This window comes from Dipteris shenzhenensis, chromosome 30 (genome assembly GCF_047967505.1).
Source record: "Dipteris shenzhenensis isolate YYH24624 ecotype China chromosome 30, Dip_SZ_1.0, whole genome shotgun sequence".
NCBI lineage: Eukaryota > Viridiplantae > Streptophyta > Polypodiopsida > Gleicheniales > Dipteridaceae > Dipteris > Dipteris shenzhenensis.
The window spans coordinates 49244384-49272340 of NC_141625.1; the positions used below are offsets into that span (position 1 = coordinate 49244384).

Below are 27957 nucleotides of genomic sequence, written 5' to 3' on the forward strand. Positions count from 1 at the left end.
TTTATTATGTGGAAAATCATTAACCAATGTCTGCAAGTAAAAACAAAACTAGAGAATATAATGTTGGTCAACCTTGAGTGTGTATTGTGTGGCCGCGTAGAAGAAGATCTTAGGCATATTCTTTGGAATTGTCCGGTGGTCCAAGAAGTCTGGAGGAAGCTCGAAGTTGCGCTCTGTCAGTCGAGGTTGATGTCCCACTACATAAATGGCTTTCAGTGGTCCATACCCATCTTATGGGATACCTATAAGTTGCCCTTGATATTGGTTGCGAGCTAGCCATACTTGAGGGTTGTCGTGATCTTAGGCCCTTGGGAGCTATGAGGAACAAAGTCTAGCTGAGCTTTAGGGTTTTTGCGATTGTCCCCGTGGTTACAGTGTTCCTTCGTGATTTTAGCAAGGTCATAGAGAGGAAAGTCCTGTTGTCAATCACGCATTATTGTTGGTCGAGGCAAACCTGCCTTTAGGGTAGGGTAACAAGTAGCGTAGGCTAAGGATGTTCACCCTTACAAGGCCTACCTTGTTTTTTTAAATCTCTAAGGGTTGACCACACTTTTATTATAGTCGACATTTAAGAAAAAGAGCTTTGTGCAATCAAAAAAAAAAAATCCCTGTATTTATGAGGAGAGGGCTCCTTATGAATGTAAGAATTTAAAACCCGACAAGTGGGTGATGGATGTCTTCGTTTGATTCCTAAGAAATCACTTGAATTGATCAATTAAAACATTAAGGCCTTTTCAATTAAGTTCATCTTCAGATTATGTTATACATGTGGAATAATTTGTTTTTTGCATAAAAAGTGGGGGGGCCAAATTCCCCTCTCCCCCGCTCCCCCCAGGTAAGCAAAAGCAGAAAGAACTTTACACATTAGAGCCCAAAAGGGCATACTTTCATAATAGTTGTACCTCAATGGCAAGTGCGGGAAAAAAAGGCCCTTAGTGTGTTTACACACGTGCCCGCCCACATCCTGCTCCCACTGTCAAGATGTATTTATTACATCTTGGCCCCCCACACTCTGTAACAATCAGGGGTAACGTGACTCTCTTTGATGAGACCTATGGGGGTAGCGCATACACACACACACACTCACACACACACACTCTCTCTCTTTTTCTCTCTCTCTGTGTCTCCAACATAGTTTCAACTATCGAGGGAGTCCGTCCTCGAAAAGCCCAAGAGAGAAACAATGAGTACCGTAGATAAGATGCTTATTAAAGGCATCAGAAGCTTTGACCCCGAGAATACTCACGTCATCACCTTCTACAAGCCGCTCACTCTTATAGTAGGGCCCAACGGAGCTGGGAAAACTGTAAGTCTGCATTTTTTTCCGAGAGAGAGATCACTTTATTAATGCAACTTCAATCAAAATCGGCTGAATTCGAATTTAAGGTTTTGAACTATATAGAAGGATGTAAAGGCAATCACAGAGCAGAAAATAAGGCATAAGGGGGTGCACCCGTAAAGAGGCATAACACAAGAGACGTCGTTTGTCGCCTTTAAAAGTATAAATGTAAAGATGCCCATGCCCACATCCCACGTAGTTTTTATGTATGTGTGTGTGAGAGAGATAGAGAGAGTTATCATATGTGTGTGTGTGTGTGTGTGTGAGAGAGAGAGAGAGAGAGAGAGAGAGAGAGAGAGACAGAGAGAGAGAGAGAGAACGCCGAGGCTTAACGGGTCTGCCAGGCTGCAATACGCGTGCAAAGGGCGTCGAACTTGTAGAAAATCAGTAATGGCAACACGTAACTATGAAGTAGTGATGAAAGATCATCCTCAAGATATAATCGAAAGATAATGGGAGTTAATGACATTCTGCACTAATTATAGTGGGTCTAGTCATAGTGTCATGAATTGGAGGCATCTCTTGCCGGGAAGCTTTGGAAGAAGATGTCGTTTTTAAATCCATATCCCACGTAGTCTTAATTGATTTTATACCTGCAAAGGGGAAGCGTTATGGGAGCCTTACATCATCAAGATGAAAAAGCTGGACGCCAATGGGATTCCTTATGAAGGTATGACAAAAGGGGGAAATAGATTGTAAGGTTATACAAAAAGTGAAGTGGTGCATTTGGCAAAATTCCAACGATGAAAGGACCTTTTACATCTATGATATGTAGAGGATGATGTATCCTTTTATAAGAGAGCGATAACAAAATAAGACTTGAATCTCATATCGTATAACGGAATAAAATTCCTCATACGCCTTGAGCCAATAAATTGAGGACTAGAGAAATGATGGAAGTGTTGAAATAAGGCAGCGTGTGCCTGTGAGCCCCATCAGGGGAATTAGGCCTGCCTGGGGAAAGTTTTTGTTGGTGTTATTATGCCCTGTCTTGGGGCAGACACCAGGGGATGGAGACGATCCGTCTACTTATCAATTGCATCAACACCATGAACCACGACCAAAGAAATTCCTTTCCCTCATCCATCTGGACTAGTGGCTTTGCTTCTGTTTGTCAGGGCTGTGAGTCCCCTGTGTAGGTGTAGCAATAGCTGCAGGAGGCTGCAGTAGAGCAACCCCCATTCTATAGGGGGCTGACCCTGCAGTGTGCCATTTTATAGGCCAGCAGTAGGTTGGCCATGGTCGGCAGAGCAGGTCGGCCAACCCTAATCTGGGTCAGCCTGCAACAGGACCAGTTGGTCAGTTGGGGACTCTTCCAGCCCCTGTATAAACTCCTACTTATCCTTGCCTACTGAAACCTCTCATTAAGGTGAGTGGAGCAGGATTTGTGTTGTGGCATTGTGGGAACCCAGCTGTGAATCTTTGTTCACAGGTTCACTATTTTGTTGCTGCAATATATATACAGTTTAGTTTACTTTGTGTTCTTTGAGTTGATTGCTGAGTTAACTTGTCTAGTGCGGTTGCGTGAGCGCTTTATCCTGGGCGATTCTTTGTTTCTCAAGGATTTACTGGGTTTAGGCCATTCAGCCTGCTCTCCACATCATTTACAGAACGAAGACAAGAGCATTTGATGGAGTTACGCGAGAGGAGGATTATTCAGGTAAAAAGCCTGAGCAAGGTCGTGTTTTGAGTTCTGAAGCCCATGTTCATATCCCAGACCCAAAGAGGAAGAAGCTAGACTCAAAGTCAAGAGAATGTATCTTCATCGGATACAGCATGGATCCTTTTGCGTCTAACCTTGGCATCCTGGAGCAGAAGGAGGCCGAGACCTTGTCTCAGCTTTGGGGCCATGTCAATGCAAGGGTAAGGTCGTTCATCTTTCTTAATTGTACTCGCTCAGGGACGCGCATCTACGTTTGGAGATTCATAATATGAATAGGGATCCAAAGTGTGTAGTCCATTCTTTGCAGGTTGAGCTTTATATACGTGAGTGGCCTCTTGTCAAGCAAAGACACTGGCATTTTGTTAACACTCATGATGTCTATCTGGGGAACAACCTTGGGCTTTTGATAATGTATTCATCCATTCATATAGTGTTTCATGGTTCAGCGTATTGATAATTGATAATGTATCCATCCATCCATATAAATTGTGTTTCATGGTTCAGGATATTGACAAAATATTTAATCAAGTGCATAGTGGCATTCCTGAAGAATTCAGTAAAGCTAATGCCTTGTTGACTTGGTTCCTACGTGATGCTAAACTGAATTGGGTTGGTTTTGATATTTTAATCTTCCCTGTTCGCAGACGATTATTGAATCTTTGAAGCATGCTTGCACAGGAGAATTACCACCAAATGCACGATCAGGGCAAAGCTTTGTGCATGATCCCAAGGTAGAGGCCACTGAAAATATTCAAAACTTTAGTCTGAAGTATCTGTCTGTAAAAATGAGCCTAAATTGTTTTCTATGTGGTAGGTTGCTGGAGAGACAGAAGTCAAAGGGCAGATCAAGTTGAGATTTAAAACGGCAGCTGGAAAGGATGTGGTTTGCATTCGCTCCTTTCAGCTGACTCAAAAAGGATCCAAGCTAGAATACAAAGCAATTGAGAGTGTTTTGCAGACAATTAATCCGCATACGGGAGAAGTAAGGAACTTTGTGGCTTAATGGTCATATGCATCGCAGTATTTTACACGATACAATTATATTAATTGAAAGACACTGTCTAAGTGTATGTCTTCAAATTTATTGGCCTTGCTTGAGTCTTAATGATTTTGGGTCAAGTAAGAGAGTCTATGGACTCTCCAACAGATGTATTGCTGGCTGTTTTTCCTTTTTTACTAAGTCAATAGCATCTTTTTTAAATAATTCAATGATATCTTGGTTGTTGACTCTAAATTGCACTGTTCTTAATTTTCTGAGTGCTTGGAATCCAAATGAGGGTTTAATAATTTATATGTCAAGGGCTTATTTGAGAAAGTTCAAAACATTCCGTTTTTTGGGTCTTCCGATGCCAAGGGACACAAAAGGTGACATCAGTACCTTGCAATAGAGCTGCCATTGCATTCAGATAGGCGTACAGTCTGCAACTTCTCAATCACTGGGTAATTGCCTTTCTGGATTTGCATGTTCTCTTTGGCGAAACAGTGAAACACACACACAGCCCCTTCCCCCTCCCCCCTTCCCACACACACACACGCACACGCACGCATGCATGAACGCATGCACACCCACCCACCTACCTTGTTGGGATATTAGGGTCAATGCTCCAAGTGTGAGCCCCCAAATGAGGGCAAAGGCCCCTTGTCAGTAAGCATGTAGATTGTGTGACACGGGCACCTGTAGGGGGATGGAATGGCTGCCTCACAGCATAAGAACATCCTTCTTGTATTGTTTTAGGGCAGCCTTTAAGGCCACCTTGGTCAGCACTTTGGCCTGACAGTATGCCTACCTTTGAGGTGGGCTGTTGGGCTCAGAGATGCCCAGCCATAGGCACAAGCAGGCGGGGAAATATGCAGTAAAAAGGCGCTTGGTGGAAGGGACTTTTATATAGGCCTGGAGTGTGGGTCTGTATGCAGAAGACTGCAGTCCACATAGGCCAGCGTAGGTACAGTTGGCCATACAGATCTATAGCTGACTCTGATGGGTCGTTGGACCTGATTAGGCCAGCAAGCATCCACATAGCTTTAATGGGCTAGGGATTGCCTTGAAGATTGGAGAAAGGTCGAAGCCTCTCACCTTTGAGGAGGTTTGTCCTCTATTTTTCCATGAGGAAGCTAGGTTGAAGTTGTAGGACAAAGATGGGGATGGCAAGGGATTTATTGCTGCTACTGGGAAGGATAAAAAGCAAATCGGCAAGGGTAAGCAGAACGAGAGAGATTTCTTAGGGGACTTCAACTCTTCAAATAATGAGAGTAAGAAAAAGAGAAAATGCTACTATTGTGGTTAGCATGGACATCTTCAGCGAGATTACAGGACGACGAAGTCAGATCAGAAAAAGGAGCAGCAGTCCAAGAAGGAAGAGTCTGAATCAGATTCAACTAATGTATTAAAAGGAGAATTGTTCTGGGTGGTTACACCTTATAGCCCTGAGATAGGTGTTATTGATCTAAAAGCAGGTCTCACAGCGGGCTTCTACACCTCTGGAGTTGGTTCACTTAGATCTTTGTTGGCCTATGATAGTTCCCAGTCTTGGAGGTGCGCTCTATTTTATGCTGCTGGTTGATGATTTCAGCTGGTTTATGTGGATCTATTTTCTGGCTTGGAAAGGTTTGGCTTAATCCGGGTTTAGGGAATGGTGTGCCCTTGTAAAAAATAAGTCTGTGTTGCATGTCAAAACCCTAAGGTCTGATGAAGGTGGAGAATTCTGTTCCCGTGTCTTTGAGGAATTCTGTGTTTTGACGGGAGTTTGCCAATACTTTGAAGCAAGGGTGGTTGAGCGGAAGAACTGGACAGTGGTGGAAATGTCTAGGACCATGCCGATACACCGAGAGGTTCCTCGGATCCTTTGGGCGGAGGCTACAACCACGGTAGAACATATCCTTAACCGTTCTCTGACCATGGCTGTCTCAAGGGTGACTCCCTTTGAGGCTTATTTTGGGATGAAACTTGATGTATCCTATTTCCGCATATTCGGATGTGATGCATTTGTCCACATTCCCAAGAAACAGGCAGGGAAGATGGATGTCAAGTCCACTGAGATGATATTTGTGAGCAATGACTCTCACTTGACAGGTTACAGGTTGTAAGACTTTCGAGGTGGGAGATTGTCCTCAGCAAGGATGTTGTTTTTGATTTACAGATTCCATCTTCCATGATTGAAGCAGAGCCACCGCTTATTACAGAGCCAATTGATGATGATGATGATGATAGTGTTGATGATCTTGTGCTTGAGCTTCCTTAGGTACCAACAACTGTTTTAGATGATCAACCAAAGAGTGACACGGATGACGTCCCACCTTTTCAGGTTGTAGGGAGAGGTCAGCGTTAGGTTCTTGGGAAGTACCCCTGTAGAGAAGGGGGTAGGGACAGATTTGGAGAAAGGGGAATAGCGGAGTAGAAGGGGGAGAGAGAGAGGGAGAGAGAGAGGGAGAGGAAGGGTTGGAGAGAGAGAATGAGGTAGGAAAGAGAGGGAGAGATCCCATGATGCGCTCCAGAACATAGAGTATGTGGCCCTCCTCATACATAGGTGGTAGCTCGGGAAGGACTTGGACATGCTGTCTGACACGTGGCTTCAGCAAGGACACATGGAAAACATTATGAATCCTGGAGGTCCTGGGTAGCTCCAACTCATATGCCACCTCGCCAACTTTGCGGATGATCCTGTAGGTGTGAGCAAGCTTTGTGTTGGTGTTACCCTTCAGCGAGGCATAACGGTTCTTATGGAGGCGTAAGTGCACATAATCCCCTTCTTCAAAAGATAGATACCTCCTGCGTTCATCCGCATACTGCTTCTGCTTGGCTTGGGCATCCTGCATATTCTTTTTAGCCAATTGTAGAAGGGCATCCATACTCTCCAAGTCATTTCTTGCTTGCTGATTTTTCACAGCCATGTCTGCAACTAAAGATGGCATACCCATTGTGCATCCATACATAGCCTCAAACGGGCTCATGCCAATAGAGATGTCCTTGGTACTGTTGTAACAAAATTCAGCAAGTGCCAACCACTTATCCCAAGACTTCTGTGTGTCATGATAGAAATGCCTCAAATACTCCTCCAGCCATTTGTTCACCCTTTTTGACTGTCCATCCGTCTTAGGGTGGTAAGTAGTGCTAGGTGTAAGAGAAGTACCCACTGCTGTAAATAATTCCTGCCAAAAGTGACCCATAAATTTTGCATCTCTGTCGTTGACAATCTCCTGAGGGAAACCATGATGCTTAAAAACATGTTCGATGAACTGCCAAGCAACTTGTGATGCTGAATAACGGTCTTAGTGGGTATGAAATGGGCCTGCTTTGTCATTGTGTCAACCACCACAAAAATGCTATCCCATCCCCGCTCTGTGGAAGGCAATCGTGTGATGAAATCCATAGCAATGTGAGTCCATTTGCCTTCTGGAATAGGTAATGGCTGCAAGGGACCCGCGGGTAACCGGCTGTCCACTTTATTTTGCTGGCAGGGCAAACATTCATTGACAAATTTAACTACATCCCGCCACAAGCCATCCCAAATAAAGCTCTGTTTGACCTTTTCATATGTCTTAGTAATACCCGCATGTCCTGCCATAGGAGATGAGTTTCCTATAAGACCAGCAGTCGGTACTTTGAATCTGGCACCAAATAAATTCTGTCCTTGCACCACAACAGCCCATCATGCAGCTTAAATTCAGCATGCCCTTGGCTCGATGACCTCTGTAACTCCACAAATATGGAAGCTGCCTTAGAATCCTGCATGTATTCTTCCTGAATACCATGAATCCACTCCTGGTAGATGGTAGAAATGGCAGACAAACTGCAAGCCCACATACGGGATTAGGCATCTGCAACCACGTTTTCTTTCCCTTTTCTGTACTCGATGTCAAAATCATAAGATTGAACCTTAGCCAGCCACCTCTTCTGCTTCATTGACAAGTTGGGCTGGGTAAGGAAATACCTGAGTGTCCTATGATCTGTCTTAACCTTGATTTTGCTACCATACAGGTAGTGGTGCCATTTTTCGAAAGCATGGAGGATAGCCAACATTTCCTGATCATACACATGATAATCTAGTTCCTTGGCATCCAATTTCCTGCTTTCCAAAGCAATTACCCCGTGTTCCTGTCTTAGCACAGCCTCTAATCCTTTGCCACTGGCATCTGCCTCCACAATGAAAGTACGTGAAAAATCAGGGCATACCAACATAGGAGCATGAGTGAGGGTGAATTTCAGGTCTTCAAAGCTGCGCTGTGCATCTGTAGACCACATAAAAGCATCCTTCTGCAAAAGGTCTGTTAGGGGGCCTGCCCTCTTGGCAAACTTGCGAATAAAGCGCCTGTAGAAGGAAGCAAGACCTAGAAATCCCCTCAACTGAGTAGGGTTGCGTGGCTGCGGCCAATCCTCAATGCATTTCACCTTTGCAGGATCCACAAGAATGCCATCCTTGCTCACAATGTGACCAAGATACTCAACCTCTTGTGCCATAAAAGTGCATTTGCTGGCTTTAGCATAAAGCTGATGCAACCTCAAAATTTTCAGCACTTGCTTGACATGTCTCATGTGCTCCTGCTTATCCTTGCTGTAAATGAGGATGTCATAAAAAAATACCAGCACATATTTGAAAAGGAGGGGCTGCAAAATCTTGTTCATGATTGCCTGGAAGGTAGCTGGTGCATTGGTCAATCCAAAAGGCATCACTTTGAACTCATATAGTCCCCTCTCCGTGCGAAAGGCTGTCTTGTGCTCATCCCCAGTTTTCATTCTAATCTGATGATAGCCGGACCTCAAATCAATCTTAGTGAAAAATTGAGCACCCTTCAACAGGTCATCTATCCTGGGGATGGGAAACCTGTTTTTGATGGTGACCTTATTCAAGTCTCTGTAGTCAATGCACATACGGTAAGAACCATCCTTCTTTTTCACGAGGAGCACAGGGGATGCAAAAGGAGAAGTGCTATGAGTGATGAAACTCTTTTGAAGTAAGTCCCTCACTTGAGTTGCTACTTCTTCCCGTTCTACCTTAGAGAGTCGGTATAGGGCCTTATTGATTGGCATATATTCAGGTTCCGGGACTATGGCATGATCTACATCTCTTCTCGGAGGCAACTGTGATGGCAAATCAGCAAACACATCTGCAAACTCTGAGAGCAATCTCTGCACATGAAAATCATCAACACGGGGAGTGCCACCCTCTTTAATTACTGACACATTTAATGCATATATGGCGCTGCCCCTCTTGAGCTCTCTGGCCAAGTGCCTTGCTGAAATGACCTGCAATTTAGGAGCTGCAATACCATGCAATGTAACTGATCCATCCCTGTGGACAAAGCTGAGTGTTAAGGCATTGAAATCCATGCTGATTTTGCCTAGTGATTGCAACCGATCACAGCCCAGGACAACATCTATTGGGCCCATGTCAAGTGCCAAGAGATCACCTGCAAATGTATAGTCATCAGAGAACTTAATCCTTGCATCTTGGCAACAAGATCTACTGATCATATGCTGTCCATTGGCCACTTCTACTCTCAGCCCATGGTCTATCTCCGTAGCAATCAGTACCACCCTCTGTAAGGTCTTGCTGTTGACAAAATTGTGGGTGCTACCGCTGTCCACCAACACATGCACAATCCTGCCATTAATCATCCCTGTTAATATGATAGTATCAACACTTTTGGCACCCATTAGGGGATGCATGGAAATAGTATAGAGTGTTGGTTGGGCATCCCAATAAACCTCATCTTCGTTCACAGGAGCATTACCACCTGCATCTTCACGTGCATAAAAAGGTATTGCATCGTGGTGCTCCATAGAAAAGAGTGTTGGCCTACGGCCTCTCATGCCACCAGTGGGCAAAATCTCATACGAATGCGAAGCATGAGTGTCATGTGCCATCTCATTCTGAGATGTATCCAAAGAACCTGGGCATCAAACAAATCCTCATCATCTGAGAGGTCAATGATCAAATTGAGCTTGGCAGTACCACTGTTGCGCATCTTGCACACATTCCTGTGCTCAGGAGTCCATTTCTCGCCACATTTAAAACATAAGTTGGCCTTCTTTCTGCTGTCCATTATTGCCCGTGTATGCTGTTTTATCTCAGCCTGCTCATTTCCAGCAGTAGGCTTGCCTCCAGGCTTGGCATCAGGATACCTGTAAGGCCTGGCATACGGCATCTTACTACCCGAGACAATAGGAAAGCGAGGAAATGGTGTTGCTGCAGATTTCTTGTCAGTCCACTCAGCAAACTTAGGCTTCGACTCAGTGTCATACCCCATAGCATGTGAGCTGCCCATGGCATTTCTGTGCTTGCCAGCATATTTAGGCTCGAACACCTCTGCAAGCTGAGCTGCCCTCTCAATTGTTTGAGGGTTATGTGCCTTCACATCTGTAGCGAGAGAACTTCTTAACCCATGGAGGAAATGCAGTAGCTTTCCCTTTTCAGATACGTCTTGCACAAACAGGGAAAGCCTCCAAAAACGCTGCAAGTACTCTTGGACCGTACCGGTCTGTGACAAGGCATAAAATTCAGCCAAGTATTGATCCAATACAAGTGGAGATACAAATGTGGTGACCATCAATTCTTGGAAACCCCTCCAAGTGGCTGGTTTCTGAGGCGAATCCCTCATGTATCGCCACCATGTGTGGGCATAGTCTTGCATATGCATACCTACAAAAATGATGCGCTCTCCTCAGACTTGGGGTAGAAGCAGAAATAGTCTTCCAGCTTCGTGTGCCACTCCTTCAACTCATTGGGAGTGCGAGTGTCCCCTTTAAACTTATGCACTGTGAGTTTGTTCTTCATATCCTTGGGTGCATAATTCTTGTGTGTGTAGCCTCCAGAAGTGCGGGCATCATCACATTTGAGGTTCACATAATCGGAGAAGGGCATCTCAAGTTTGATGGCCTCAGGTAGGGCCCTGTATGAACGCAAAGAATCTGCCAACATGTAATCAAAAGTGGCTTGCTGCCTACCACCAACCCCCTGCTGTGTAGAAGCTGTTGCCATCTGATGCACTGGCTGCGTTTGGCTATATGTGCTCGCTGGCGGAGCGATAGGTGCATGAACTCCGGGTTGGGTCTCTCTGCCAAATGCATCTCTCCGGAATGATGGCATACCAAAGGGTTGAGAAGAGGACTGACCTCTCTCCCAGGGGTGTGGGCTGCCATATAAACCCAAGCCAACTCCAGGCATACTCGCTAGTGCGGTGAAAGGAGCACTAGCCTGATGCACACCAATGGGTCGGCCCAAAAGAGACGGCTCAGCTTGCATAGATGCAGAAAGATGAGAGCCAAAAGATGGCTTGACATCCTGCAAGAAGGTGCTCTGTGGCACAGAAAATGCATCATCTATGTCCAGATAATCCCCAAGCTGGGGTACATGCAACGGTCCAGAAGACTGATGCTCATAGGCACGACGGGCATTTGCCATAAAGCCCTTGCGTGGGGCAGACAAAACATTCTAACTGTCTGAATGGTCCCCTTGCTGGGGTGTGGGCTGCTTACCCTTATCCTGCATAGCAATGGCAGATGTGATCTGCTGACTAATCTGCAGTCCCATGTGAACAAGAGCGGTATCCTGCACAACCATGGCTGTGGTAAGCTGCTGGTTGCACTCGTCCTATCTGGCGGAAAGCATCCTGGAGCATAGAGGAAAGGGCATCCAGAAACCGCGTCTGTGTTGCCTGGACTTCCTAGAATGCAGGAGAGAGAGGTTGAGTGGAAGGAACCTCTACACCAACAGTGGATGCAACCACTGTGGCAGGCACTCGCTCATTGTGAGCAGCCTCATCAATATCATGCGATACATCTCAAGGGACACGCTTCAGTGCCATGGTGACTGGCCTTGGAGAGAGGAGCTCGAATATAGGCAAGGGGAAATGGATAACAAAATCTTGTGTAATGAGCACCTGAGATAATGCGTGGAAACACGAAAATGTCGATGAAGAGGCTCGGAAGAAGGGTCGTCGAAGAAGCTTTGAAAACGGGGTCTAAATGAGCCCAAATAGGGTCGTGGAAAACCCCTAAAAGATGCTGGAATTTTGAGTTTTTCCCCTTTTTTTTTTGGGTGGGGGGGGGGGGGGTTCCCTAAGTCACCTAGGACACTTGGGACTACTAACCTAAGGACTGGTAAGACAGTTCAGACACTGGCTTAGTCTAACCTAACCCTCCTTGTAACCCTAGTTAGTACTACCTAGGTCCAAACTAACCAAACCTAAACCTAAATGACCCAACCTAAACCTACTAGACCTAACCCAACCAACTAACCTAGCTCAAAACTAACCCAGAAGGGAGAGAGAGAGAGAGAAAGAGGGAGACGAAGGGTAGGAGAGAGAGAATGAGGTAGGAAAGAGAGGGAGGGATTGAGAGTGAGTAGGGAAGAGAGAGAGAGAGTGAGTGAGCGTAGGCAGGAAGGAGGAAGGGAGAGTAGATAGGATTAGATGTCACATCAAAAAGTACATAGTAGGGGATGGATGGAGACTTACATAGTCCCTCCACATTTTCCCTTTAAAGGGCCTCTAACTTGGCCTCTTTTTCCCCTTCATTACAACCCCAATGGTTGATTGAAACTATTCATGACTCAGGAGTAATAGATATTCCTCCTTCATGGCTTAGGGAAGAGGGAGGTCCACATAGATCCCACTGTAACAAGGTGAAGGTTCTGGAGGCAAGCTCGCTCTTGGTCAATTACTCCTTGATGTCCCGTATTCTCGAAGACAAAGAACCCTCGACAATACAGGAAGCACTTTCTTAGGAGCATTGGAAGAAGGCAATGGAGCTGGAGTTAGAATCCATCGAAAAAAAATGGGACCATGGGAGTTGGTTTAAGACCGAAGCGCCGTTCGGTAACTAGTGTCAAGTGGGTCTACAAGACCAAGTATTCACCTGATGGTATTGTGGATAAACATAAAGCCGGTCTCGTGGCCAAAGGATACTTATAGCGACCTTGTATCAATTATGAAGACACCTTGGCCCCCAAGGCCTAGATGACCACTCTTAGGACAGTCTTGGCAGTTGCTGGTCATGAGCAATGGCCGATTTATTAGATGGATGTCAAATCCTTCCTTAATGGTGTTTTGAAGAAGGAGATTTATGTGGAACAGCCTCCAGGATTTGCCAAGTCAGCACGGATGGTTTACTGGTTAAAGAAGGCTCTGTATGGTCTCAAGCAAGCTCCTCGAGCTTGTAACCAGAATATAGATGAGTTCTTTGTACGGAAGCGCTTTCGGAGGTCCTGAGCTGATCCAAATCTATACATCTTCCGACGGATGTTCTTACTTCCCTCATAATTCTGCATTTTGATGAAATGTTCATCACGGGCAATCACGCAGCCCAGAATTTTGAGACAAAGGCTGCTCTTTCTCAGGCCTTTGAGATGACGGATCTCAGGCTCCTGCATTTCTTTTTGGGATTGGAGATTTGGTAGGGCAAGGAAGGCTACTTTGTGTCGCAGAAGCGGTATGTTCAAGAGCTTCTAGATGCTTTTCACATGACGGAGTGTAGATCCATCTCATCACCCATGGACCGATGGTCTTACTTCCCTCATAATTCTGCATTTTGATGACATGTTCATCACGGGCAATCACGCAGCCCAGAATTTTGGGACAAAGGCTGCTCTTTCTTAGGCCTTTGAGATGACGGATCTCGGGCTCCTGCATTTCTTTTTGGGATTGGAGATTTGGTAGGGCAAGGAAGGCTACTTTGTGTCGCAGAAGCGGTATGTTCAAGAGCTTCTAGATGCTTTTCACATGACGGAGTGTAGATCCATCTCATCACCCATGGACCCCAGCACCAAACTATCTTAAGTATGATCCTAGTGAGCCAGTGGATGCAGGCCAATACCGTAAGTGATCGGATCTTTGATTTGGCTACTTAATACTAGGTTGGATCTGTGCTAATCAGTTGGGTTACGAAGTTCATTTATGCATACACCTAAGAAGCCTCATTGGGATGCTGATGTACCTTCAAGGTACTCGTAATCGAGGGTTATTCTATCAATCAGGGCAGCAATCCAAGATCCGGCTACTAGGCTGGATAGGGGAGGAGAGTTAGACGCTTGTTGTTTGACCACCAGCTATTGCTTTACCCTCAGCTCAGCTGCCCTTGTCCTGCACCAGACTCCCCCTTTCGGTATTTCTTTATCATTTATTTAGAAGACATCCAAATACAAGAAAAGCACGTCGTGCATCAGCCCAAAATCAGCCAACTGAATAATCCGTTCATAGGCACTTCCGTCCTGCTAGGCATCAGTTTCGGTCTCAGAAAGGCATTCCAGTCCAGTGCAAATATCCCATGGCAGCCTTTCTTCCGATTTCGCTTGATAGTTCTAACGTAGCAGCTTTGATACCCTTCAAGGGAGTTCTGGCAGGAGAGAAATCAGCCAAGTCTGTCCTGGCAGCTCTGATACCTTTCAATCGAGTCTTGCTAGGACAAGGACCAGCAAAACAACCAACGCTGGCTGTTCTTGTCACACAAAAAGGATAGCTGCAACAAGGCAATAGGATCTGAAGATTCTGAGGCAGTAGGAGAGCTTTTGGGAAGCTATCGGCTGATGTGAAGGCTTTGGGAACCTTGAAACAGCAACAAGCAAAAAGGCGAATCTGTCTGGAGCAGTTCTCAAGCACCCTGGCAGGCGAAATCAGCAGGAGCAGCCCTGGCAGGTGAAAACAGCAAATCGCCTTCCCTCTGGCACTCCTTTGGATCGTGGCAGTCCAATCCTGATGGGCGATGCACCTGGGAGCTGTGTGGCACTCCGAATACCTGCTGGAAGTGAATCGTCCTGATCTGGTAGCCCTGGAGCAGCTTAGATAGCAGCAAATTTGTAGGAGAACTTGCTTGGCAGCCCTGAAAGGCCTCTGCTAGGTGCACACTGAGTAGGCAACTGCCCTAGAAGCCCTGGGAACACAGCTCTGGAAGTTGCAACAGTGATTGCGACTGATCTGGTGGCTCCCTGGCAAAGTGCGAATCAACAACAGGCTTTTGGAACTGCCCTGCCTGCCCAGGACAGGTAGAGGGGGTCGGTCTCATGGTTGGGAGGCTGCGGAGCTTTGGACATGTATGGACGGGTGTGGGGCTATTTTCACCTGCCCCCAAGTCCGTGCTAGGCTGCTATGGTGCCGCGGCTGTTGCAGGTTGATCCAGAGGTGCAAGGGCCCATTGTGGGGCTGCCACCAGGCCGCCTTGATGGTGCCTTGGTTGGGGGGTCAATATGGCCCCCAATCTTGGTCAACACACTGGACCAGCAGGTTGTGTATATCCCGAACCAGGGTTAGACCCAGTCGGCCCAGATGCTCCCTCTAGTCGGCTCTTCTTGGGGGCACCCTATATATAGGGGCTCTCCCTCATTGTTTCTCATCAGCTCTTGCAGGGTTTTCTGCCAATAGGTAGACGCCTTTCCTCGAGTTCTTGTGGAATCTTCTCTCTTTCTTTCCTGCCTTCCATTTCGCAGTGTCTGTGCTCTCTGTTGGCTGTTCAGTTCTGCTGCACTTCTCACATAAAGGTACTATAACATTGGGAACTCCTTCTCTAGACACCCATGAACTGAGCACCTAGCTTGGACGTATAAGCTTGGCTCCTCTATCTTTAGCATCTAACTCCTATTCTGAGAGTTATGCCTTATATAGCCTTGTATCTCCATAAAGCCACACTTTTTCTAGATTAGCTTTGCTTTTCCTAGGCCCTAACCCTCTGTTACAATTGATACTAGGTTAGCCTAGTACCAACCCTGCTTGTTTCCAACTGTTCAGACTATCCCTAAGCCCTAGGTCCAACCAAATCTTGGCTTTAACCCTAGATCTACATATCATAGTTGAGCGTTGTCAATCTTGGTAGGGACCTAACAAGATTATGTCCTTATGGAATGGAAGGTTGAGGGAAACCTTGCCAAGAAATTGCTCTGTTATCCTTAGGTCACATCGACCATCATAAAGTGAACACAATGTAACTATATGAACAATCTCTATTTTTTCACAATTCTTGGCATCTCATACATGATACCGATCTTTTGGATCGATGCGATTGGGTGCTTGGTGTCAATCTAAGCCATGCAACTTCTCTAGTTTGAAAAGCTTCCCTCCCAACATATTTGCCTCATATGTGTCTCTCACTAGAGGATGAAGAAGAGGACATCGATAATGGAAGAGATGATGGAGGAGAAGGGTAAGCAACCTTGTTTTGTATGAATGCATCGCTACTTCCTTTTTTTTTGGTTTCTTTGTCATATGTTGTTCGTATTTTCTTGCTTTACAAGTTTCCTCTCTTCTCCTGTGTTGAGTAATGGGGTCATCGTCTTTTTCTTTTGCATTGATCTATTTCCTGTTCTTTCTCTGCAATTTCTCTAAAGATCATATTGTTGGTCCTGTCCTCTCTTTGCCGTCTTTGTTCAAACCTTCATATATCTCTCTATTGAACAATCAGACAGAAAAGCCTAGTAAAGTGGAGCAGAGAAAGTAGAAAAATGGGTGGAGGAAACTCCCAACGATGTGTCCCATGTGTCTTTTCGCTGTATTCCACCCTCTGTTCTGTATTTGGTACCACAAGGGTTGTAATTTCTCTTGACATGCATTTCATTTGCCCATGTCTTTTGCACTGTGTTCTCTTTTCCTTTGGACGTATGGTGGGTGTATAGAGTAAATGCCTCATGAAGTCCTTCACATTTTGCTGGTGCTGGTTGTTCCTGTTGAGCGAACTGCTGCGTCTTTACTCTATCCACAACACTTTCTTTTGGAATGAATCCAACGTCTTTCTTATTGAGATGGTCGTCTCTGTTTTTAATTGTAGAAGTATCAATCTCTGGCATACCAGGCCTCTGATACCTAATCACATGTGTCTTCTCTCCCAACTGCTTTTGTGTCCACGCGTCGATGTATTGGAAGTATTGTCTGTCAGTTTACCGTCTCTGTCCAGTGACGTGCTGTTTGGCTGCTTTAATCTATTTGGTTTCAATGGTTTCCTTTGAGCTCTTTGCCTCTTCTTTTACCCATTTGTTTACTCTATATTCTATAGCAAAACCATCTCTAGGTCTTAAAGGATTCTAGTCCACAGGATCTTATTGAGGAGGAGACTTGGGTGGAGAAAGACGTGGAGCTGTGGCCAGCATAATGTATCTCATATGCTGAAGTGTGTAATAGCAGCTCTGCTTTGTATTGCTTTCCTGTAACTATAGTCAGGGCATATTGGAATTTCACAAATAATTTTTTTCTTTTTTTTTTTTCCTTTGAAAGTTATTAGGTTGTATATCTTAAAATGAAAGACACCTTTCTTATGGGCATTATTGATCCTTCTGATGGTATCTGAATTGTGTTTGCAAATGCAGAAAGTTTGTTTGAGCTATAGGTGTGCTGATATGGATAGGGAAGTTCCAGCGTTGATGGGGGTCTCAAAGGCTATATTGGAGAATGTAATTTTTGTACATCAGGATGAGGCCAACTGGCCCTTAGCTGAGGGTTCGGTCCTTAAGAAAAAGTTCGATGACATTTTCTCGGCCACCAAGTAGGTCATTTGTAATTAATGTTTCAAGATTTCAAATAGTGTGCTAAAGGTTTTCTAAATGAGACTAGCCTAGTTAGTGAAAGGCTGATAGGTTTATTTCTGATGCAACAAATTAACATTTCAAGAATTTAACGGTGTGCTGAAACATTCCTTCAACGAGACTTGCTTATTATAATCTATATTACCTCCCTTGCTATTTTCTCTTCAACCCTGACAGAATATAAGTTTTAGTGAAAGTCTTCCAAATGTTCATGTATCTGTGTTAAGAGTACCCGTCATTATGCTGTCCTATGCTCTGCAGTCGATAGGAATTGGCTTCGCAGCCTCGGTAGAAACCCCATGACTAGACGACTCTTGAATGTACCATCTGCCACTCTCGGATGCGTCAATTTTATGAGCAAAAACCTATGAGCGGATTTATCTGAGCGTGTTTTTCAAGAGATTTAAAAAATTATATTTCTTTAGGAAACATGGTTTTTACACTTTTATTTTCACTAGAACTAGATCCCTTTATCATAAAAACATACAGAATTGTCACTCATTCAATTTTACATAACACAAATTTTCTTCTTCATAGACATCCTTTGTACCCTTACCATTACCTTCAAAAAGTGTTGAAAAATAATTCTGTTAAGAAACATCCCTCATAATCACTCTCAATGTAATAATATTATACATATATTATTACTTATTAAACACATTTATATCAATATGGCAAGAGCTTTCTAGCATTTTAATAGCATAGATAACTAGATATTTATGGATATGTTTCTAAAGAAGTTTAAAGTACTATAAATAAGTATTAACTTGGACTTATATATCACTCTCATATAATATATGTAATATTTAATACTAAAGATGAAAGATTTTTCAAAATATAACCCCTTAGATGTCCTCCAATGGGGTTTTTCGATCAATTTGAGTGGTTGAATGACTATATTTGGACATTGGATGTGAAAGTGATGCCACTTTTAAAAGTGCTGTCCAAGGTAGTTTCGCCAGCGAAACTTCCTTGGAAGACCTACTTCAAAGGGGTTTCGCTGGCAAAACTACCTTGATGGCTTACCTCAATGAGGTTTCTTTGGATAAACCCTTTCATAGGCTAGGTTGAGAGAGGATTTTAAATGTCACCCCCTATTAAGTAAAAGTTGTAAGAAGGATCATAAGGGAATTTTCATAGAGAAGTCTACTCTACACGTGGGTTTCTTAAAAATCCTCCCATTATGTTACTCACCATTCCCAAAGATTCATGTAAATATTTGTGTATAAAATAGACATTGCTATAATAATTTGCATATTTCTAAGTGAAACTAGGTTTTGTTCTGATCTATTTTTGCCATATTTTTACATAGTTGGAAGCTTTTTTTTTCCTTTGCTCAAACGCTCGGAAGATTTCGCTCGAAAAATGCTCGTCCCTTGCCACTCTCTAAACTATCCACTATTCCACTTAGGACTCTTAGTGCATCTAGGACTTGGGACTTGTACGAAGTGTCCTAGCTAGTCACTACTAGGCCTTAGGGTCACTTAAACCGTACTAACCAGCGTTGATGTCCTTAACAATAACGTTAGGAAGCCACTATTTGAGTTTGTTTACATTTTCCATTTAACGTTGTCTCTTGAACCATCTTTCCACTTCAGTAAATGTTTTTGAATACCGATATGACGTGTATGATTTCCTTTAATGTAATGGATTCTTTCTGGTTCATGTGGAAGCACTAGGGGTCAATTAATTCTATGAGAAGTTCTTCTTCAACTAGACTCTCACTTCAAGTCGTCGCTTTTACAAACGACTACCATGAAATACTGGATGTAGTCTACATCCTTATGGTAAAGCTAACTTTAAGCAAGCTCACCCATCTTGTGAAGTATTGTGAATGGACAACAATACTGCGGTGATAACTTAGGACATTCACTAGTTGTTAGGATGTCAGAGTGCTCAAATACTCTCAAATAAACTCTTTCCCTTCTTCAAATTCCACCTTACATTTTTGTGGATTTACATAAGTTTTAACTCTATGTTGAGCTTTCTGAATACTTTCTTGGGCAGGCTTCAACATCTGATGCATGTCCCGGACAAAGTCTTTGGCTGCTTGTACCCTTGCTCTCTGAAGCCCTACAGACGGTGGAGTTCTAGGCTGAAAGCTATACATCAACATAAACGGACTATACTAGTAGCTGAATGCTTTGCACTATTATAGGCAAACTCTAAAATCGGAAGATACTCTTCCTGATTTGTCTTTCATTTACTGACGTAAGCACACAACACTTCTAGCGCTTGATTGACACGTTCTATCTGAGCATTCGACTACAAATAATCAGATATGCTCATACTTAGCTTAGTTTTCAACTTTTGAAAGATGGCCTTTTAAAAATGGCTATCAAACTTACTAGTAGGTAAACCACATGACCTGAATTCTCCTTCAACAAACAATCGTTCCAACTCACGGGTTTTCACATTTTTTTGGTTGGAATGAAAGGACCCATCCTGGTCAATCGATCAACTATTACCAACACAGAGTCATGACTTCTATGTGTTCTTGGTAAATCTATCGAGATACTTTCCCATTTGCTAGATATGGATGCTGCAAACTGCCGAACTTAAGACATATTGCCTTATTAACTTGGCACTTAATAGCATAATCTTGGATGCCCTTATTTATATCAAGCCAGAAGAACCGTCTTTTTAAAGAAACGAGTCTTTTGAATCTTCTGATGCACCATGCTCGGACTATCATGACACTCGTACAGAAAATTGATACTTGTTGTCTTTTTGACTTGGAATACATATTCTACTCTATACAACAGATAACCATCTACTATGGTATGCTTTTTTCATTTTTGCTCTTGCTTGGTACCAACCATAGGTACTTCACCACCAACTTGCATATTTACTTCATGTCGGAAAATGTAAACACACCCACATCTTGTGTTTGTTCATCAACACCAACTTTCAATGTTTAAATTATAGGATGGTTGTGATAAACAAATGAGACCTCCATTGGGCCCCTTTCACTAACCACTTTCCAAATTTCAGAGTAAAGGTGATAATGTTCACATTTAACCTTTAAGGACTATAGAAACTCATTATGAAACTGAGTAAAACTTTATAGATTTACCAGGCATCCGACTCAATGCATCGGCTACGATATTATATTTTCCTTTTCGATATCTTAACTTGATAGTGAAGTCTCACCTTAATTCAGCCCATTTGGTCCTTCCGGCCTTTTAACTTGGGCTAATTGCACAACTGCTGGATACCCTCTTGATCAAACAGAATCTTAAACTTAGCACCATACAAATAGTGCCTCCATGTTTTCAAAGCATAGAACATCATTCTTTCTCATATGCTGAATAAGTTTTTTGAGATGGGTCTAATTTCTTGCTTTCAAAGGTGACTGGTCGTCCCTCTTGGATCAACGTGGCACCCATAGTTCTACCACTTGCATCGGTTTCAAGTATAAAGGTTCAATAGGGTCAATCACTCTTAAAACTGGGCAAGTTGCTATGAATTGTTTAATAAGATGGAAAGTTTTTTCAGCTTTCTCAGTCCAAGTAAAGGTACTTCACTTTTCCTTAAGCCGATCCATCTTAAGTAATGAGAGGGGCGTCAAGAATATGTAGGTTATGGCCAACCCAAAGGGCCATTCCCTACCCTAGGCTACATCAGTCTTGTCAAGATGCAAACTTGCAACTCAGGAGGAGTAGATTTAAATTTATGGAAATCTTGCCACTTTTGGGGAAAGGTCTTAAGGGGTATCTTTGTTTCTATCTCTATCATCTCCATTAAAAATTGGTGATTTAATTGATTCTATGTAAGCAAGACTATGACTACTCAGTAGAGAAGTGTCCTAGCTGTTCCAACTAGGCACTACTAGGCCTTAGGGCCACTTTAACCCAAATAACCAATGACCATTGTCTTGTTCATATCAAAGGGCCCCCCCTCCCTGGGGTGGGCCAAAAGAGTAATACAACATCTTGTTATTATTGATGTAATAGTAAATTTGTGAATAACATCTTTTCTTGTGTTATCTCATTAAGCTGCATGAAGTAGAGTTCCTTCATTGCCTTTAGCTTCCCCCCTCTTGCTGTCCCTTTGGACTCTCTGTCACTGAACTTATGCCTCCCTTGCGCTCTCCTCCTCATATGTCCCTTCTCTCCCCATAGTGTAGCCCCCTCCCCTGCTGCTCTTGTCACCCACCTGCGCCATTGCGCTCCCCTTGTTTGTAGACACTAATTCTCGGATTAGTGCACTTAATCCAGCGGGGTTATTAGGAGGCCCTGGTATTAGGAAAGCAGGCTAATGTGAGAGCGACTGTCAGCAGGGTATATTCCCTTGTCTTATGTTCAGACACAATAGAATGTAGCATATATCTTCACCAAGGCGCTGCCATGACCTAAGTTTGAAGCTTTTCGGCAAGCTCTACATGATTCCATTTCTTTTGTGATTCCACCATTCTTGTACCTGCTATATCCTTATGGAAAGTAGGCTAATGTGAGAGCGACTGTCAGCATGGTATATTCCCTTGTCTTATGTTCAGGCACAAAGAATGCTCATCCACTTTTGGTGGATCTTCCATTATAGGTTTTGTAGCTCCGGTCCTTGATATTTCTTCAAAAGACCAACATGAAAGGCATTATGAATCTTCCAATTGTTTGACAACCTCAATCTGTATGCCACCTCATTGATTTCATATGTGACCCGAAAAGGGCCATAGTACCTGGTAGACAGCTCGGCATACACTCTCTCTTTCCCCTTAAGGTTGTGGAGCCTGGCTTTGTCAAATTTTAAAAGTACCCAATCCCCTCTCTTGAGGTCTACCTGTCTTCTATGCTTATCTGCAGCTTTCTTTTGTTTCACTTGAGATCTCTCAATGGCTGTCCTCTGGAGGGCTCTGACATACTGATCAGCTGCAGCCTGCAAATATCTGCTTTGGTCCTCAGGATAGGTGGGAGAATTACGTTTCCATAAATGACCTCAGATGGGGCTCTACCAGTGGAGGTATTAAAAATAGAGTCCATTGCTATGCTTTCCCATGGTGAGGCATTAGTTGGCTAGGTGCCTTCTGTCTTTCATACTTGACTTTCTGACAACTGAGGCATTCTGTAACAAACTGGTGTATATCCTTATGCATAATGGCCAATAAAATACCTCTCCAGAGCTTGGTTAGTATGCAATTCCTCTATGCCCAACATATGGAGGTGCATGACATTCCTCCAAAATTTTTTGCTACATATATCGGGTGATGCACAGGCAGTCATCCTTAAATAAATAACCATCTTTCATGAAATACTGACTTATTGACTGCCCCTGTTGCATTTGCTGCATTATCTCTCCTAATTCTAGGTGACTGGCATACTGTCCTGTCATCTCTTCGAGATCCCTATGATAAAGCATTGGTCACATTATTGACTTGGGATCTTTGTGTGACAAGACATCAGTCACTCTGTGCTAAGCTCCCGGTATATGGACAACCTGCAAATGATAATTGACAACATATTTGCCCATTTCATGTGCTTCTCTGAGAGCTTAGTCTATGGCAAGAAGTATCTTAGACTTTGGTGGTTAGTCTTACTAGTAAAATCTGCACCCAAGAGATAGTGCTTCTATGGATTAATGGCATGAATCACAGCTACCAATTCTTTCTCATAGATTCCCAAGTACCTCTCAGCATCCTGTAGTCTCCGGCTTTCATAAGCCAGGACATGGCCATTCTGTGAAGTGCAGCCCAACACTCGCAAGCATCACAATCCACATCAAAAAACTTGTACAGACGCCAATAATAGGTTTTGTAGTCAGCTTGCTTTTGAGTGTATTAAATGCTGTCCTTTGTGGCTCATGCCATCTGGAGGCTGCATTTTTTGGAGTAAAGTCATGAAGTGGAGCAGCTATGTTAGCAAAATGCCGGATAAACCTTTTGTAGTACAAGCAAAGACCCAGGAAGCTGTGTACTTCATGAACTCTTTTCAGCTCAGGCCATTTGTGAATGGCTTGAATCTTAGTAGGATCCATTTATTATTGGAAATGATGTGCCTAAGATAATGGATCTCTTCCAGAAAAAATTCACTCTTCTTGCTATTAGCATAGAGCTGATGATTATGCAGCTCTTGAAAGACATAGCAAGATGTTCCTTGTCCTCTTCTTTGGTCTTTGAAAAGACTACGATGTCATCAAAGAAGGTACCAATGAAATGCCTCTAAGGACATAAGATTCGATCCATGATTCCGTGAAAGGCAGTAGGGGTATTTGTCAACCTAAATGTCATTACCAAATATTCGTATAGACCAAAGGTAGTGCGGAGTTGTAGAGTGGGGATTAACCACACAAAAATTTATGACTAGTCACTGTTAGTGCGGCAGATGGAAGAGGAGAATCTGGAGAAGGCGCATGTGGTCACTGGTACGTGGAGGTAGAGTTGTCGCAAGCATGGAGTGACCAATCATGAGTGCTCGCTTGACGTGGCAGTGCATGCACGCAGGACCCAAGTCCAGAGACTTGGAACAGCAGTAGTGGGTAGAGACTACGAATTCAGCAGCCAACTGAAGACTGTGAACAGTCTCTGATGAAAGGCAACAGTGCGAATCTTGTGGTTGTATGCAGACTTGGTGATAACCACTTTTCAGATGTATCCTGCTAAATACTGGAGCTCCACTGAGCTGATCCAACACATCATCTATGTATGGAATAGGGAATGTATTCTCCATACATACGGAAGGAGCCATCCTTCTTCTGTACTAAAAGTACAGGGGAACACAGAGGAGAGGAGATGGGCTGAATTAATCCTTTGGACAACAAGTCTTGGACCGGAGTCATAATCTCCTCTCTCTGATAGCACTGACCCTGTAAGGCGGTCTATTGCGTGGCTCGCGTCTATTGCGTGGCTCGCTGCAAAGCATAAGCTTCTGATGATCCTTTGGGTAGCTCCCCTAGTAAGGCATCTCAAAAGAAATCTTTAAAACTTACAAGAAATTGACTGTCGTACAGTCCATACAATCACGAAGCCAGCACTTAGGAATCAATGGCGATTAAGCAGCCTGAACCCCTGTACTTCTCATGCACAAGCTGCCGTTCAGAACCGTACAGCCCACGTTGATCGTTCGTACTGTTCCGTACATACACGTATAGCCATCATTAATGGTCTTGTACAAGTCGTAGGTGACCGTACAACATGGCAGCAATGCTTCCGTATGGTTTGTACGTACCCGTATAGCCTGCAATAAAACCACCCGTATGGACTGTCCATACAGCCCCGTACTCAGCAGCTCTCAAGGTTCCGTACGTCACTGTACCAGCAGCATTTAATGCACCGATTCCCCTTTTGTACTGTCGTACGGTTTGTAAGCATTCTCTCCGTGTAGGCGCCAACGTCCGTGACGCCTCCTTCCTTCAGTGATTCTCCCTGCGCTCCTTTTTCCCGTCCAAATTTTTGCTCAAGGCCTTCCTTTCCAAAAGGGGGCTGCATGGGCTTACCATGTGGCAGCCCATGCCTTGGGTTGCCCCCAAGGGCCCCTCAATTGCCCCTAGGCCCCCTCTAATGGGACCTTTTTAAAAGCCCACCAATGACCAACTTAAAAGCCTAAGGTTCTTTGGGCCCCTCTTGGCCCTAGACCTATCATTTGCCCCCAAGGCACAAATGCTAGGGGTTCTAGCACATCGAGTAACCCTTGACCTCGCCCCTTGTTTTCCCGGGGTCCTACCCACATCAGGCCAACATGCATGCGCCAGAAATCACGCCCTCGTGACAGATGGTCTTTGATCTTTCCCCCATGCAAGGCATAGCTCTCTCATTTCAGGGTCACTAACTCATCCCAATACTTCGGTACTCCTCTCGCCAATGGCCTCAGCGGTCCTTGTGGATTCTTCAGCTCCTTTGAGAATGAAGTGTTAGAAATAACCCAACAGAGGGTACGCACAGCGGAAGACTGATAGTAATGCCCAGGAGCTCACACAGTGTGCGGTGTGGGGTGTGGAATCTCTGCGCTTCTTAACTTCTGTGCATAAAATAGATGTGCAGACTCATCAATAGACAATGAACCAGCCAGATAGAGAAACCACCAAAATAATATATTTCCGTCCAAAACTATGGACACAATACAAAATAGATAGATCCAGAGTCCCACCAATGGTGTGGTCCTCTGATCAAACCACAAGGTCCTTCTCCTATCTGCTGGCTATCTCTAGACTCGAGCCCGCGTGCTCACCTCGAGCGTAAGTAGACTTTCTGTCCAAAGATCTCAGCACCTTGCTGCCCTAGTAGGCAGCCTAGGCTTCAGCCCCAAGTGAGCTCAGTCTGCAGCAACTGTGGCCCTGCTTTGCCTCCTGGATGTAGGCCCAAAGATCAGACTTCTGCTGCTCCTGCTGCTCCTATGTTTGCTGACTTGCTGGATGAATTGTGAGGCATGAAGCCTCTCCTTTTATAGGCCTAGGGGCCTGTCAAAAAACCGACCAGCCTGCCCTAATCTGGCCGACCAGACTGTGGCTGGTCCAGCCCTTTAAGGGCTCACAACCCGGGGCTTTTGGCCCCACACTTCTAGGGCCTTTGGCCCTCCAATCTAGGCAAGGGCCCCCTATATAAGCCTGCCTGGCCAACCTGTGTGGGCTATAAATATGCCCCCTAGGGTCAGTCCCTTGCAGCCCTCCTTGCTGCTGCCTCTGGAAACCTGGGTGCCCACTCTCCAGCCCTAAACCAGGGCCTCCAAAGAGTCCCAAAACCTGCTCCACATCTGCGCTTATCCATACTGCACATCCTGCCATCATTGCGCCTCTGCCAGGCTCTTCTCGAGTAGTGTACAGAGCCGTACACCCTGCAGATGTCAGCGCCATGTGATCGCCTCCTATTCTGGGTCCCTTGTGCTGGCTACTGCTTGGCCTTTTGCTGCTGCAGATCCATCCTAGCTCTGGGTACTTTCCATGGTCTTTGATGTGAGGTGCTGCCCATGTGGCAGCCCCCTCTCTTTCTTCTCTCTTGGGCACATCCTGCCCCAGGTCTCCCTCCCCCATGCTCTCCTCATTTGGGGGCTTACAGATGGGGAGGTGACCTTTCCAACATGAAGGCCTCTCAGGGCACTAGGCAGCTTGTTTCCACACGGTGGCAAGCTGCACTTGGAAATATGAGGACAATTGTAGGGATCAGACTTAACATTTGGTGGGCTGAAAAAGATGCCAAATTGGGCCAGCCCAACCTCTTGGGCAGATGGTGGGCTGGGCCTATATAAGAAGGGCCTCTCTTCCCTCATTCCACACATATCCCACGTCCCATTTCTGTCCCTCCTCCCTCCTTGGTGCAGCAGCCCTCCTCCCTTCCCCATCTTGGTGCAGCCAGCCCTCCTCTCAGGCCCTCTTGGTGGTCCAGCAGTTTTATCTCTCCTTGGACAGAATATCTCTCTACAGCAGCCACTTTCTCTCTCTACAGTTTCAGGCTTCTCTTTCTGCAGAAATCTTTCCCTTTCTTCACCTCTGGAGCAGCAGCAGTACCTCTTTCTCTTCGCCTTGTTTGGGAGCAGCAACAACACTCTCTCTCCATGCCATTACTCCACTCTAAGGCTTTCTCTCTCCTTTGTGCATCACTTTTCCTCTCTCCAGCCCCAAGAATCTCATCCATCCAAGCAAGAGGGGCTGCAATTGCACCGAGGGCTCCATAACCAAGGGAGCACAGGTGGAAGGGGGGTTTAAATATGAGATTTGTTTATTTGGAGCACATTTTTCGCATTGAAATTCCCTCTTTTTCTAGAGATCTAGTGCATGCAAGTAATGTGGGATGAACTTGTGATTATGCGAGCATCTTCCTTGTGGATTGAGGTGCCCATGGCATCAAGTTCCCTATAGTTCAGCTTTTTGAGTCATTCCTTGTGTATAGCTCAGCCTGAGTACTCTTGTCCTACAATTGTAAATAAGGTCTTTGTCTATGTCCAAGTGAAGAGTTTGAGTTCAATGCCATGGATTGGGAAGCTCCTACAATAAGGTGCTTGCCGAACTCCATATTGCAAGCTGAGAGTTCATCTCACTGGCTATGTTATCCAAAGCATATTTAACTGCCTCAAGGCTATAATTCGAAGTTAGCCTATGCTGCTCCAAAGTCTCCACCACAAGCAAAGGGTCTCAATCCTTTTCTATCTGTCTCTGCTACTAACATGTGCTTCTTTCACCAGGATAAGAACACTAGAGAGAATTTGCACTTTTTCCAAGCAGGACTCTACTTGCTCAAAGTTGGCTTTGATACAAATGAACCAGGTCTAGTAAATGTCAGATTCTGGTGGGCTACAACTCCAAGTTAGAGTCCCGAATACTGTGGGACAATCCCGCATAACAACCTATAGGGGTTCAAGCTAGTAGCTCACCTCCCAGTTGTAGGCTCAATATGTCGAGCCACCCTCGACTGTGGGATGGTGGCGAGCCTCAAGGTTAGAACATGTGTCTCATACCACATGCTCCTTCCCCTAGCTACCCCAAATATTGAGCCACTGGCTCATTCTTATAGGCCTACCTATGGCTATCTTTAG

General features: G+C 44.6%; 1 protein-coding gene across 1 annotated transcript in view; it reads left to right on the plus strand.

Moving 5' to 3' along the window:
• Positions 1–1019: 1019 nt before the first annotated feature.
• RAD50 (DNA repair-recombination protein (RAD50)) overlaps positions 1020–27957 on the plus strand; it is a 143837-nt gene continuing 116899 nt past the window's right edge. The window contains exons 1-4 of the mRNA XM_087401273.1: positions 1020–1306; positions 3647–3733; positions 3817–3984; positions 17285–17460. Coding sequence (XP_087257399.1) covers positions 1184–1306; positions 3647–3733; positions 3817–3984; positions 17285–17460 — 554 coding nt within the window. The 5' untranslated portion in view covers positions 1020–1183. The remainder of the gene's footprint in view (positions 1307–3646; positions 3734–3816; positions 3985–17284; positions 17461–27957) is intronic.